Raw genomic sequence first — 13,443 nt, 5'->3', positions numbered from 1 at the left:
GTTTTACATTTTATAGCATATTCCAATGCCTGTACTATATGGAATTTTTCTTCAAATGGGTGTGGCAGCTTTGGGAAGCATTCAGGTACTTGTTTTAAGCTATTATTTTATAGTTGAATAGACACTGCAAATTTTATAGGTATTATTCCTTTACAGATAATTAATCTGTGGCTTATGTATGTATATATTTTTTCTGATTACATCTCACACTATCAACTTTGTATCAGAAGGCTGAAGCAACTAAAAATCTCTAATTATGTTTGTGGCAATTTCTGGTTTGCAAAGTTTCAATATTTTGTTTCAGCCACCATTATTTTCCAGCACAGACTTAACCCTCTTGGGCATTGAGTTTACCAGAGCTTTACAGGTTGCCACTGGAGTCCTCTTCCACTCCTCCATGATGACATCACGGAGCTGGTGGATGTTAGAGACCTTCTGCTCCTCCACCTTCCATTTTTTGAGGATGCCCCACAGATGCTCAACAGGACTTAGGTCTGGAGACATGCTTGGCCAGTCCATCAACTTTACCCTCAGTTTCTTTAGCAAGGTAGTGGTCATCTTGGAGGTGTGTTTGGGGTCGTTATGTTGGAATACTGCCCTGCCACCCATGCTCTATATGTGACAGTACATGTTGGCATTCATGGTTCCCTCAATGAACTGTAACTCCCCAGTGCCAGCAGCACCCATGCAGTCCCAGAGCATGACACTCCCACCACTCTGCTTGACTGTAGGCAAGACACTTGTCTTTGTACTTCTCACCTGGTTGCTGCCACACACGCTTGACACTGTCTGAACCAAATACGTTTATCTTGGTCTCATCACACCGCAGGACATGGTTCCAGTAATCCTTAGTCTGCTTGTCTTCAACAAACTGTTTGAGGGCTTTCTTGTGCATTATCTTTAGAAGAGGCTTCCTTCTGGGATGACAGCCATGCAGACCAATTTGATGCAGTGTGAAATGTATGGTCTGAGCACTGACAGGCTGACCCCCCACCCCTTCAACCTCTGCAGCAATGCTGACAGCACTCATTTGTCTATTTCCCAAAGGCAACCTCTGGATATGAAGCTGAGCATGTGCACTCAACTTCTTTGGTCGGCCTTGGCGAGGTCTGCTCTGAGTGGAACCTGTCCTGGTAAACTGCTGTATAGTCTTGGCCACCATGCTGCAGCTCCGTTTCAGGGTCTTGGCAATCTTCTTATAGCCTAGGCCATCTTTATGTAGAGCAACAATTCTTTTTTTCAGATCCTCAGACAGTTCTTTGCCATGAGGTGCTATGTTGAACTTCCAGTGACCAGTATGAGAGAGGGGTGTACTCGCTTTTATTGCCAGTGGTTTAGACATTAATGTCTGTGTGTTGTTATTTTGAGGGGACAGCACATTTACACTGTTATACAAGCTGTACACTCACTACTTTACATTGTAGCAAAGTGTAATTTCTTCAGTGCTCAGTGTCACATGAAAAGATATAATAACATATTTACAAAAATGTGAGTGGTGTACTCACTTTTGTGAGATACTGTGTATATGTATGTATATATATATATATATATATATATATATATATATATATTAAAAACCTCCATTTCTAAAAATACACATAATATATATATTGTAAGATTGGGGTGATCAGACTCAAGCGGTAGGTGCATTTTCAAAACTATATTTCTCTTATCGTCCATGGACGGACACAGCCTTCTCAAGTCTTGGCAAGTGGGTTATGTTCCTGTTTACAGGAGAGGACTAGGCAGAAACATGTTGGATATTCAAATACATGTTTCTTTAACAGAGTAGAACAGCCCCGTCCCTCCGGACATAACCCACCTTCCTGCAGCATGCAGCCTCAGTTTCTTTCTGCCTAGCAAAGGAGGACGTATGGCTCCCTTTGGGCCCAGCGCCCTGAGGAAAATGTATGCCTTTCCACAGTTGAAGTTGCTTCCTCGGCTGCTCCGCAGAGTGGAGGCCGAGGGGCAGGGCCGCTGATAGAAATTAGCTCTACCCCTTGTCCCGCCCCTGGTCCTTCCTTCAGCCCCACCCTGGCTCCGCCCCTGGCCCCTCCCCAGATGCCATATTGTGCTGCAGACAGTGCCACCCATTCCATGCGGCCTGCCAATGCCATATTGTGCTGCAGACAGCGCCACCCATGCCACCAATGCCGTAATGTGCTGCAGACAATGCCACCCATGACGCTAATGTCATAACACATGTGCTGACAGTGCCACCCATGCTGCCAATGCCATATTGTACTGTAGATAGTGCTCACTATGCTGCCAATGCAGGCAGCACATGTGTTACGGCATTAGCATCATGGGTGGCACTGTCTGCAGCACATTATGGCATTGGCGGCATGGGTGGCACTGTCTTTGCTGGGAGCACATGCATTACGGCATTAGCGTCATGGGTGGCACTGTCTGCAGCACATTACGGCATTGGCGGCATGGGTGGCACTGTCTCTGCAGGCAGCACAAATGCGTTATGGCCCATGTTCTACCTGCAGACAGTGCCACCCATGCAGCCAATGCCATATTGTGCTGCAGACAGTGCCACCCATGCGGCCAATGCCATATTGTGCTGCAGACATTGCCATCCATGCTGCCAATGGCATAATTCTACTGGCAGCATGGGTGGCACTGTCTCTGCAGGCAGCACATGCGTTATGACATTAGCGGCATGGATGGCATGGTCTGCAGCACATTATGGCATTGGCGGCATGGGTGGCACTGTCTCCCATGCCGCAATGTGCTTCAGACAGTGCCACCCATGACGCTAATGCCATAATGCATGTGCAACCTGCTGACAGTACCACCCATGCTGCCAATGCCATATTGTGCTGCAGACACTGCCACCCATGCCACCAATGGCAGCATGGGTGGCACTGTCTCTGCAGGCAGCACATGCGTTATGTCATTAGCGTCATGGGTGGCACTGTCTGCAGCACATTACGGCATAGGCGATTTGTCAGCATGGGTGGCACTGTCTCTGCAGGCAGCACGTGTTATGTGCAGACAAAGCCACCCATGCCACAATGTATAGGTGCCATTACCAGAAACAATGCAAACAGCAGAGTAATGCAGTGTTTCTAGAGGTGCCATGCTACAAAAGTGGTAGTAGATCTTAAAGACACCAACCGGCCCCCTCCCCCCCCCCCCCCAAGCAAGCACACATCTGACCTGTGTAATTGTTGGCTGGGCCCAAGGAGGCACTTATTCCTGGTGATCCTGCTGCTGCCTGGACTTGAGGGTCCCCCACAAACTATTACAGTTAGATGATCATCATGGGATGCCTCTGCCGCCGCTGCTCCCCTTGAGTCGCATCACTGCTATTTCTTCACGCGGAGAGTGAGAGGAATCAGAATCACTCTGCGGCGCCAGGAGCCAAGAGGTGACGGCACTACAGAGGACGTGCTTGCCGGGACTTGAGCCAGCATGGCATGAGGAGCGGGCGCGGATGAGAAATTCTTCCGCGTCCGAAATACGAGAAATAGTCCCTCCCCTCATTCACATAAGAATGAACATAGCAAATAAAATAAAAAAAACGTAAAATTTATCGGGGGGGGGGGGTGGACATTTAAACGGATGTTAAGGGACCCTGATCGATAATTTTTTTTTTACATTTAACTACTATTTTGTTCAAGTTGCCGGGCCCCCCTGCTGGCCGTGCTCGCTACAACTGGGCCAGTTGTACTGGCCTATCAGCGGCCCTGCCGAGGGGATCCCAATGATTCTCATTGCTCCAGATTGGCCCCGGCGTCCTTGGTACGCCGATCTTGTGCGCCTGGAGGCGGATGTGCCCTGGCGGCTGCCAATTCGGGAGGACCTTCTGTCTCAAGGTCCCATACTGCATCCTGCTTTACAGTCGCTGCCTTTAACGGCATGGCTATTAAAAGCCAGGTACTAAGGGACCGAGGTCTTTCCAACTCAGTCATCTCAACCATGTTGAGGGCACGGAAGTCTTCTTCTAGGAAGATCTACCATCGCACCTGGAAGGTCTACATCTCTATGTGTGAAGAGATGGGTTGACGTCCACATACGTATTCGGTGTCCAGGATCCTGCTGTTTTTACAGCGTGGAGTGGATCAAAAACTTGCCTTACGCACCATTAAGGGACAGATTTCAGTCTTGGCTGTGTTCTTTCAGCGGCCTTTGACGGCCCATTCTCTGGTGGGTACCTTTCTGCAGGGGGTTCGTCATATACTTCCCCCTCTTAAACCACCTCTTCCCCCTTGGGATTTGAATCTGGTGCACTCGGTTCTTCAGAAACCTCCCTTTGAAGACATCAGAGAGATTCCTCTCTTGACACTATCTCAGAAGGTGGCCTTTTTGGTGACTATTACTTCTGTCAGACGGGTTTCTGAGTTGGCGGCCTTGTCCTGCAAGTCGTCACACTTGGTCCTCCATAAGGATAAGGCAGTGTTGCGCCCTCAACCTTTCTTTCTTCCGAAGGTGGTCTCGTCATTTCACCTTAAAGAGGACATTGTACTTCCATCCTTGTGTCCTCGGCCGGCGCATCCTAGGGATGTTGCGCTTCATTCTTTAGACGTGGTATGCGCTCTGCGGGTGTACCTGTCTGCTATGGCTGCGTTTCGGAGGTCTGACTTTTTGTGTCGGTATTCAGTCCACAAAAGGGCCTGGAGGTCTCGTCAGCCACTATTTCTCGTGGATCAGGCAGACCGTCATACAGGCCTATGCTCTTAAGGGGCGGGCGCCCCCCTTTGCGGTCACGGCACATTCAACCAGGGCAATTGGTGCTTCCTGGGCTTTCCGACATCAAGCGTCTGTCTCACAGGTATGCAACGCGGCGAATTGGTCGTCTGTTCACACTTTTTCACATCAAACAAGGTTGATGTGAGTGCATCTTCAGATGCTTCCTTCGGCCGCAAGGTTTTGCAGGCGGCTGTTTAAAGTTGCACCTCCTCCGTTGAGGATCTCTGCTTGTTTGGGGTGAAGTCGTGTGTTTTTTACTGATAACATTTTTTGACACTGCTTGGGGACGTCCCACTTGTCAAGACTTGAGAAGGCTGTGTCCGTCCATGGACGATAAGAGAAAATAGGATTTTTTGTACTCACCATAAAATCCTTTTTTCTGTCGTCCATGGACGGACAGCCCCCACCCCTCCTTTTTAGGTTTGTACTGCTTTTTTACAAACTGAGGCTGCATGGAGGTGGGTTATGTCCGGAGGGACTGCCCCCTGGGTGGGGCTGTTCTACTCTGTTAAAGTAACATGTATTTGAATATCTAACACGTTTCTGCCTACTGCCTAGTCCTCTTCTGTAAACAGGAACATAGCACACTTGTCAAGACTTGAGAAGGCTGTGTCCATCCATGGACGACAGAGAAAACGATATTACAGTGAGTACTGTCATGGAAATATTTATACCGCACTTAAATAATTAAAATAAGCGATTAAAACCTTTTTGTCTATATAAAAATTAAAACAAAGAATAGCGGTGCAAAAAAAGAGAAAAGGATTACATTTATTGATACAGAGAAGAAACTTGTATTAATCCAATATTTACAACCATAACATAAATGATATCACTTGTTAAAACAGAGAGGATACTGCTGAATATTGTTACAATATACATGAGAGAGAGAGAGAAGGAGGAAGATAGGGAGAGAGGATACATTACGTCACCATGTCTAGCTCAGGTCAGGTCATCAGCTCCAGGGAAAAAGGAAGGGCTGAGCTAACTGGCTACATTCGGATATATACACCTTTGTAAAAGCCCCACCCCTCCTCAACCCCCTTACGACATTAAAGGATGGCTGGGTTTGCCTAGTCCCTCACATAAGCCAGGACACAGTTCTTCCTGTCCCTAGTCACATCCCCCCCCCCCCCATTGAGGTAACATCCATATTCCAACAAATGGTCAAATAAGAACCCTTTGTTAGGTGAAATTCCACAGCTGGGCAAGCTGTTAATTACAAACATGCTCCTCAGATCACAGAGTCACCGAAAGACAAATCCAAGTCACATTAATAATGAAGCTTTGTAAAAGAAAAACGTATACATCTTCTTGTTATAAATATGGATTTGAAAAATCTCTACCACAGTTCCCCCTGAAGTTCATCCTTGAACTTATGTTCTCCCTCAATGATTTTGTACCCACCGACAACAGCCCAGAAGCCCCAACCCTTCCCCACCACCACAGCGGCCTGCTCTTCCTTTCTTGAACACGCCGGAACCCATCATGGTAGATTTGAGATAGTTCTGGTGCCTTTGCAACTTCACATCCGACCCACGAGAGTCTGTACTGCAATGTTTCATCGCCCCTTTGCTTTGGAAGAGCGGAATTCCAACATTGATGGCGGGACCCAGGCATATCTAGTCCTGTAACTTGGGAATATGATGTAATAATTGTAACGATTGGATCGGACCGCAAGACAGCACTTTTCAGCATGGTGAAGGAAAGTTCAGGAGAGTCTTATTTGTGGCACATTTGTCTCAAGAAATTACTTTGTTATCGTTTCTTCTTCAGGCGGTGGTTGGGTGGGCCTCAGGACAGTCGTAAATGAATATAAACAAAAAAAACGTCAGTGTACAGTTATTGGAGGAATGTCAGACAGGAGCAGTGGGGTGACCTTTACAACTATAAAGCAGTAAGTAGACTAGGGGAGGTAGATCTACATTAAGACATAAAAACCTGGATGTCCAGGGATACTTTGGTTTCACTGGGTGTACAATATGGCACTGGCGGGCAGGAATGCTCACGCATCTTAAAAAAACAGACAGCTGTCCTAGTTACATTATCTTGAGAAGATGGATGATAGAAACCAAAAGAAAAACTTGGAGGGCATAATAGCAAGAAAAAAAAAATATATATATATTGTTCCGTTAAAAACAACTCCTCTCTCCTACTAGTAATTGGCCGTATTTTTGCCAGTCAGGTACACAGATAATAACGAGAGAGATGATCAAAATTTGTAGAATTTAGGAAAACCTGACCGCACTTTGTTATTACAAAATTGAAAAGGCTTATCCCTAGAACAACAAGAAAAAAAATATATAGTTCTAGGGTCCTCTCTTAAAAGATCACTAAAGGAATTTTTTTTTTTTAGCTAAATAGCTTCCTTTTCGCTTGCATTGAGGAAACGTTCCCATGCACCTAAATATAGGTTTGCGTAGGCTGGGGCACAGGAGGTGCCCATCGCCACGCCCTGGGTTTGTAGAAACAGTTCGTCGTTGAAGGTAAAATAATTTTTTGTCAGAATAAATAATAACAACTGTAAAACAAAGTCCACCAGGGGCCAGGAGGTGTTTTCCTGTTCATGGAGGAAGGAGCCAGCCATCCTGACACCCAGCTTGTGGGGGATGCTCGAGTAAAGAGCCTCTACATCCAAGGCCACGAGCAGGGCGTCAGGAGGGACTTGGGTCCCCTCAATGTGTTTCAACAGATCCGACGTGTCTCTGATGAAAGACGGAAGACTGGTAACATGTGGCATCAGGAAAGCATCGACAAATTTGCTGGCGTGATCTGTGAGTGAGCCAATACCTGAGACGATCGGTCGCCCAGGGGGCTTCTGTAGATTTTTGTGGGTTTTAGGAAGAGCGTAAAAGGTAGGAAGACGAGGGAACTTCGGAATGAGGTATTCAAGGGTATCTTTGTCTATTAGGCCTTTGTAATAGGCCTCAGTACATATTGTCTTTAATTCAGAGGAAAAAGAAGCAATTAAAGTGGGGGAGATACGACAATACCAATGTTGATTATTGAGTATAGATAGGCACATGTCCTGGTAGAACAAATGTGTCATCAAAACGATATTCCCCCCTTATCCGATTGTTTAATCACAATTTTGGGGTTCTTTTGTAGCATTTTAAGGGCTTTAGTTTGGTTGTCTGTTAAATTTGGAGCAATCTTTTGCCATTCCTGTCGCTTCAGGTCACGTATTGTGGCTTGTACGAAAGACGAAATTGAAGGGCAGGTCATTAAATCGGGGAACCTCCTGGAGGGGAGGCGAAAGGATTTGGGGGGGGGGGAGGGGAGGAGGGGGATACATAGATGGAGGCTCATGGAGTGGACTGGAGTCTGGAGCCAATGAAGGCTCAGTAGGTTCAGGGTTACTTTCGTCGTAGAGGAGCATGAGGTCGCGGAGCGCACAGAACTCAGCCACTGTGAATTGCTTGGTGCGCTCCGCGAGCTCACGCTCCTATCCTACACGAGATCGATCATTATCGAAAATAAATTTGTAAGTCAAATTTCGAGCAAAGAGGTAAAGATCTTTGATCGTATGTGTTACTTTAAGGGGGTCAAGGGGGCAAAAGCCCAACCCCAATTGTAGGACTGAGGACTGATCCTCAGAGAGTGCATAGGGAGTGAGGTTTATAATGTTCAATTGGTTGTTTTGAGAGGGGTGGGTTGCAGTGGGGGTGGTAAGGTTTGAGTGGGTTTGAGGACAAAGGTATCTAAGTTTCCTTGTTGTTGTTTCTTTAGGTCTAAAAAAATGGTCTCATCACTAATTTTTGTGTATCTATTAGTCATCAGGGTAGTGTTCAGTACTTTAGGAATAGCGCCATGTAGTGACGTAGATATTGCCAAATTGTCTGCGGGTAGGTTGGTGTCAACTAGGTCGCCTGCTGTGGGCACACGTTTTTGAATGCTTTTGAGAGCTTTTTTATCTTTTTTATCTTTTGTAGTTAAGGGTGGCTGGGGAGGGGTGACTCCACCATATCTTAATCTCTTACGAGAAGATTGAATCCCTGGTGTACTCGGGAATCGTGTGCCACTATTTTGGGAGGCCATTGAGGAAATTGACGAGTCGGACTCTGCTTCAATGTTGGGATTACCGGGGTGTCTATTACGGTTAGGATTTCTCCTACCGTTTAGGCCCGAAGACCATTTATAGGCAAATCCCTCGGTATACGCAACTTTGTCTTTATTAAACTTGGTCTGTTTTTTACAGATAATTTCTTTGTTTAGGGTTTCTAAGCGGAGTTTTAATTCTTTCCACTTGTCGACTTGTTCACCTTGTATATTTTTATTTTAGAAGAGGCCATACTCACCCTTTTCTTTAGTGAGATATCTATTAACTTGAAGAGGTGTCAGCTGATAGATACAAAAAGTGTATGTTCCTACAACACAAAAATCATGTGTCTGAAACAACTAAGTTAACAAGAATAAACACCATATACAAGTGATAATAAAGACAAAAATAAAAATAAAATCAAAAGGAAATTGCAAAAAGTGTACTCTTCCTGGATGTGACCAAGTTCAAAAAGTATAGTTCCCTCAAACCACCTTTGGTTTGTAGGAGTTGGTTAACCCCTATGGGAACAGTCCCAGATAGAATTGGTGCAGCAATGCCAATATCTGCACTTGTGACAATGAATTCTCGAATAATTAACAAGAACAGAGGCGGCTCTTTAATTAGGCAAATTAGGCGATTGCCTTAGGCCTCTCCCACAGAAAGGGCCTCGCGATCGCCTAATTTGCCTTTTACATGTTGTGGGACTCGCAAGCAGCGGGGTGAGACTGAGCAGAGCCACCGCCGCGGTCCGCGGTGGCGGACGAGGGACAACACTTACATCAATCATGGATGGAGGTGGGCATGGCTCAGGCTGCCTGCGTCCAATAGCAGGCTCCACTGTCGCGGCGCCGTCGTCCTAGCCTTTCCCCTAAAGTTGGCGATGGTGGCCCCAGTGCATGACGGGAGTTGTAGTTCTCCCACAGAGCACAGGCACACAGACTTCAATTTGGCCCTCTGGTGCCTGTGCTCTGCAGAGACTACAACTCCCAGATTGCACTGCAGGGCAGAGAGAGAGGGACAGAGTGTTGCTTCTTCGGCTGTCTTTAGTAGGGGAACAACGTCACAGAGGCGTGGAGCAGGAGCAGGTAGTGTCTCTAACTAATATATATAAAACTGCAACAATGCACCCCCAAGTCAAAGACCATATTATCTTTGAAGCTCAGTATTATAGGTGACTCTTCCTTTCTGCAAACACTTTGGATCATATTCACCTTACCTAACCAAGACTTCCATACTTTTTATTAGCTTCCATTACACTGCATCCTTTCAGTCTTAGGTACATTACTACATGCTGTTTGTCTGTACTGTACAGTGTACCCAATCTCTGTCTATTGTTCTCATCATCATCGTCTGTACCCTGTCACAGTGGCAACATTTGATAGGCACAGTGGCGGCATTCGATGTGTCAGTGGCACAGTGGCAGCATTTGATGGGGCACAGTGGCTGCATTTTATGGGGCACTGTGGCGGCATTTGATGAGGGACAGTGGCTGCATTTGATGGGGCACTGTGGCGGCATTTGATGAGGGACAGTGGCTGCATTTGATGGGGCACTGTGGCGGCATTTGATGAGGGACAGTGGCTGCATTTGATGGGCACAGTGAGGCTGCATTTGATGAGGGACAGTGGCTGCATTTGATGGGGCACTGTGGCGGCATTTGATGAGGGACAGTGGCTACATTTGATGGGGCACAGTGGCAACATTTGATGAGGGACAGTGGCTGCATTTGATGGGCACAGTGAGGCTGCATTTTATTGGGCACAGTGGCTGCGGTTGATGGGCACAGTGGCTGCATTTGATGGGGCACTGTGGCGGCATTTGATGAGGGACAGTGGCTGCATTTGATGGGCACAGTGAGGCTGAATTTGATTGGGCACAGTGGCAGCATTTGATGGGCACAGTGAGGCTGCATTTTATTGGGCACAGTGGCTGCGGTTGATGGGCACAGTGACTGCGGTTGATGGGCACAGTGGCAGCATTTGATGGGGCCCAGTGGCAGCATTTGATGGGGCACAGTGGCAGCACTTGATGGGGCACAGTGGCTGCATTTGATGGGGCACAGCGAGGCTGCATTTGATGGGTACAGTGAGGCTGCATTTGATAGGCACAGTGGTGGCGTTTGGGGCACAGTGGCAGCATTTGATGGGGCACAGTGGCAGCATTTGATGGGGCACAATGGCAGCATTTGATGGGACACAGTGGCAGCATTTGATGGGGCACAGTGAGGCTGCATTTGATAGGCACAGTGGCGGCGTTTGGGGCACAGTGGCAGCATTTGATGGGGCACAGTGGCAGCATCTGATGGGGCACACTGGCAACATTTGATGGGACACAGTGAGGCTGCATTTGATGAGCACAGTGAGGCTGCATTTGATGAGCACAGTGAGGCTGCATTTGATGGGCACAGTGGCAGTGTTTGGGGCACAGTGGCAGAATTTGATGGGGCACAGTGGCAGCATTTGGGGCACAGTGGCTGCATTTGATTGGGAACAGTGGCTGCATTTGATGGGGCACAGTGAGGCTGCATTTGATGGGCACAGTGGCAGCATTTTATGGGGCACTGTGGCAGCATTAGATGGGCACAGTGAAGCTCCATTTGATTGGCACAGTGGCGGCATTTGATTGGGCACAGTGGCGGCATTTGATAGGCACAGTGGCTGTGTTTGATGGGGCACAGTGGCTGCGTTTGATGGGGCACAGTGGCTGCGTTTCATGGGGCACAGTGGCTGCGTTTGATGGGGCACGGTGGCTGCATTTGATGGGGCACAGTGGCGGCATTTGATTGGGCACAGTGGCGGCTTTTGATAGGCACAGTGGCTGCGTTTGATGGGGCACAGTGGCTGCGTTTGATGGGGCACAGTGGCTGCGTTTGATGGGGCACAGTGGCTACGTTTGATGGGGCACAGTGGCTGCTTTTGATGGGGCACAGTGGCTGCATTTGATGGGGCACCGTGGCTGCATTTGATGGGGCACAGTGGCTGCATTTGATGGGGCACAGTGGCAGCATTTGATGGGGCACAGTGGCAGCATTTGATGGGGCACAGTGAGGCTCCATTTGATGGGCACAGTGGGGTCCAGAGGTGCAGGGGGTTGTGTAATGTAAAGGGATGCTGAGGTGCAGGGGGCTGTGTAATGTAAAGGGGTGCATGGTGCTGTGTAATGTGAAGGGATGCAGAGGTGCAGGGGGCTGTGTAATGTAAAGGGGTGCAGGGTGCTGTGTAATGTAAAGGGATAAAGAGGTGCAGGGGGTTGTGTAATGTAAAGGGGGCCAGAGGTGCAGGGTGCTGTGTAATGTAAAGGGGTGCAAGGGGCTGTGTAATGTAAAGGGGTCCAGAGTTTCAGGGTGCTGTGAAAAGTAAAGGTGTTCAGGGGGCTGTGTAATGTAAAGGGGTCCAGAGCTGTGGGGTGCTGTGTAATGTAAAGGGGGTGCAGGGTGCTGTGTAATGTAAAGGGATTCAGAGGTGCAGGGGGTTGTGTAATGTAAAGGGGTCCAGAGGTGCAGGGGGCTGTGTAATGTAAAGGGGTGCAGGGGGCTGTGTAATGTAAAGGGGTCCAGAGTTTCAGGGTGCTGTGAAAAGTAAAGGTGTTCAGGGGGCTGTGTAATGTAAAGGGGTCCAGAGCTGTGGGGTGCTGTGTAATGTAAAGGGATGCAGAGGTGCAGGGGGTTGTGTAATGTAAAGGGGTCCAGAGGTGCAGGGGGCTGTGTAATGTAAAGGGATGCAGAGGGCTGTATAATGTAAAGGGGTCCAGAGGTGCAGGGGGTTGTGTAATGTAAAGGGGTGCAGGGTGCTGTGTAATGTAAAGGGGTCCAGAGGAGCAGGGGGCTGTGTAATGTAAAGGGGTGCAGGGGGCTGTGTAATGTAAAGGGGTGCAGGGTGTTGTGTAATGTAAATGGATCCAGAGGTGCAGGGGGCTGTGTAATGTAAAGGGATGCAGAGGTGCAGGGGGCTGTGTAATGTAAAGGGATGCAGAGGTGCAGGGGGCTGTGTAATGTAAAGGGGTGCAGGGTGCTGTGTAATGTAAAGGGGTCTAGAGGTGCAGGGTGCTGTGTAATGTAAAGGGATGCAAAGGTGCAGGGTGCTGAGTAATGTAAAGGGATGCAGAGGTGCAGGGGGCTGTGTAATGTAAAGGGGTCCAGAGTTTCAGGGTGATGTGTAATGTAAAGGGGTGCAGGGTGCTGTGTAATGTAAAGGGGTCCAGAGGTGCTGGGGGCTGTGTAATGTAAAGGGATGCAGAGGGCTGTATAATGTAAAGGGGTCCAGAGGTGCAGGGGGTTGTGTAATGTAAAGGGGTGCAGGGTGCTGTGTAATGTAAAGGGGTCCAGAGGTGCAGGGGGCTGTGTAATGTAAAGGGATGCAGAGGTGCAGGGGGCTGTGTAATGTAAAGGGGTGCAGGGTGCTGTGTAATGTAAAGGGATGCAGAGGTGCAGGGGGTTAACCGTGTAATGTAAAGGGGTCCAGAGGTGCAGGGTGCTGAGTAATGTAAAGGGATGCAGAGGTGCAGGGGGCTGTGTAATGTAAAGGGGTGCAGGGTGCTGTGTAATGTAAAGGGATGCAGAGGTGCAGGGGGTTAACCGTGTAATGTAAAGGGATGCAAAGGTGCAGGGTGCTGAGTAATGTAAAGGGATGCAGAGGTGCAGGGGGCTGTGTAATGTAAAGGGGTCCAGAGTTTCAGGGTGCTGTGAAATGTAAAGGGGTTCA

The 13,443-nt window shown here is 48.2% G+C and overlaps 1 protein-coding gene across 1 annotated transcript in view; it reads left to right on the top strand.

Annotated features, from left to right (window-relative positions):
• LOC120930475 (electrogenic sodium bicarbonate cotransporter 1-like) overlaps positions 1-13,443 on the top strand; it is a 644,541-nt gene that overhangs the window by 523,996 nt on the left and 107,102 nt on the right. Inside the window, exon 16 of the mRNA XM_040341656.1 lies at positions 17-85. Within this exon, the coding sequence (XP_040197590.1) occupies positions 17-85 (69 nt within the window). The remainder of the gene's footprint in view (positions 1-16; positions 86-13,443) is intronic.

This window comes from Rana temporaria, chromosome 3, assembly GCF_905171775.1.
Source record: "Rana temporaria chromosome 3, aRanTem1.1, whole genome shotgun sequence".
Taxonomy (NCBI): Eukaryota; Metazoa; Chordata; class Amphibia; order Anura; family Ranidae; genus Rana; species Rana temporaria.
Note: the sequence above shows the minus strand (reverse complement) of the source record. Positions and strands in the feature narration are given on the sequence as shown.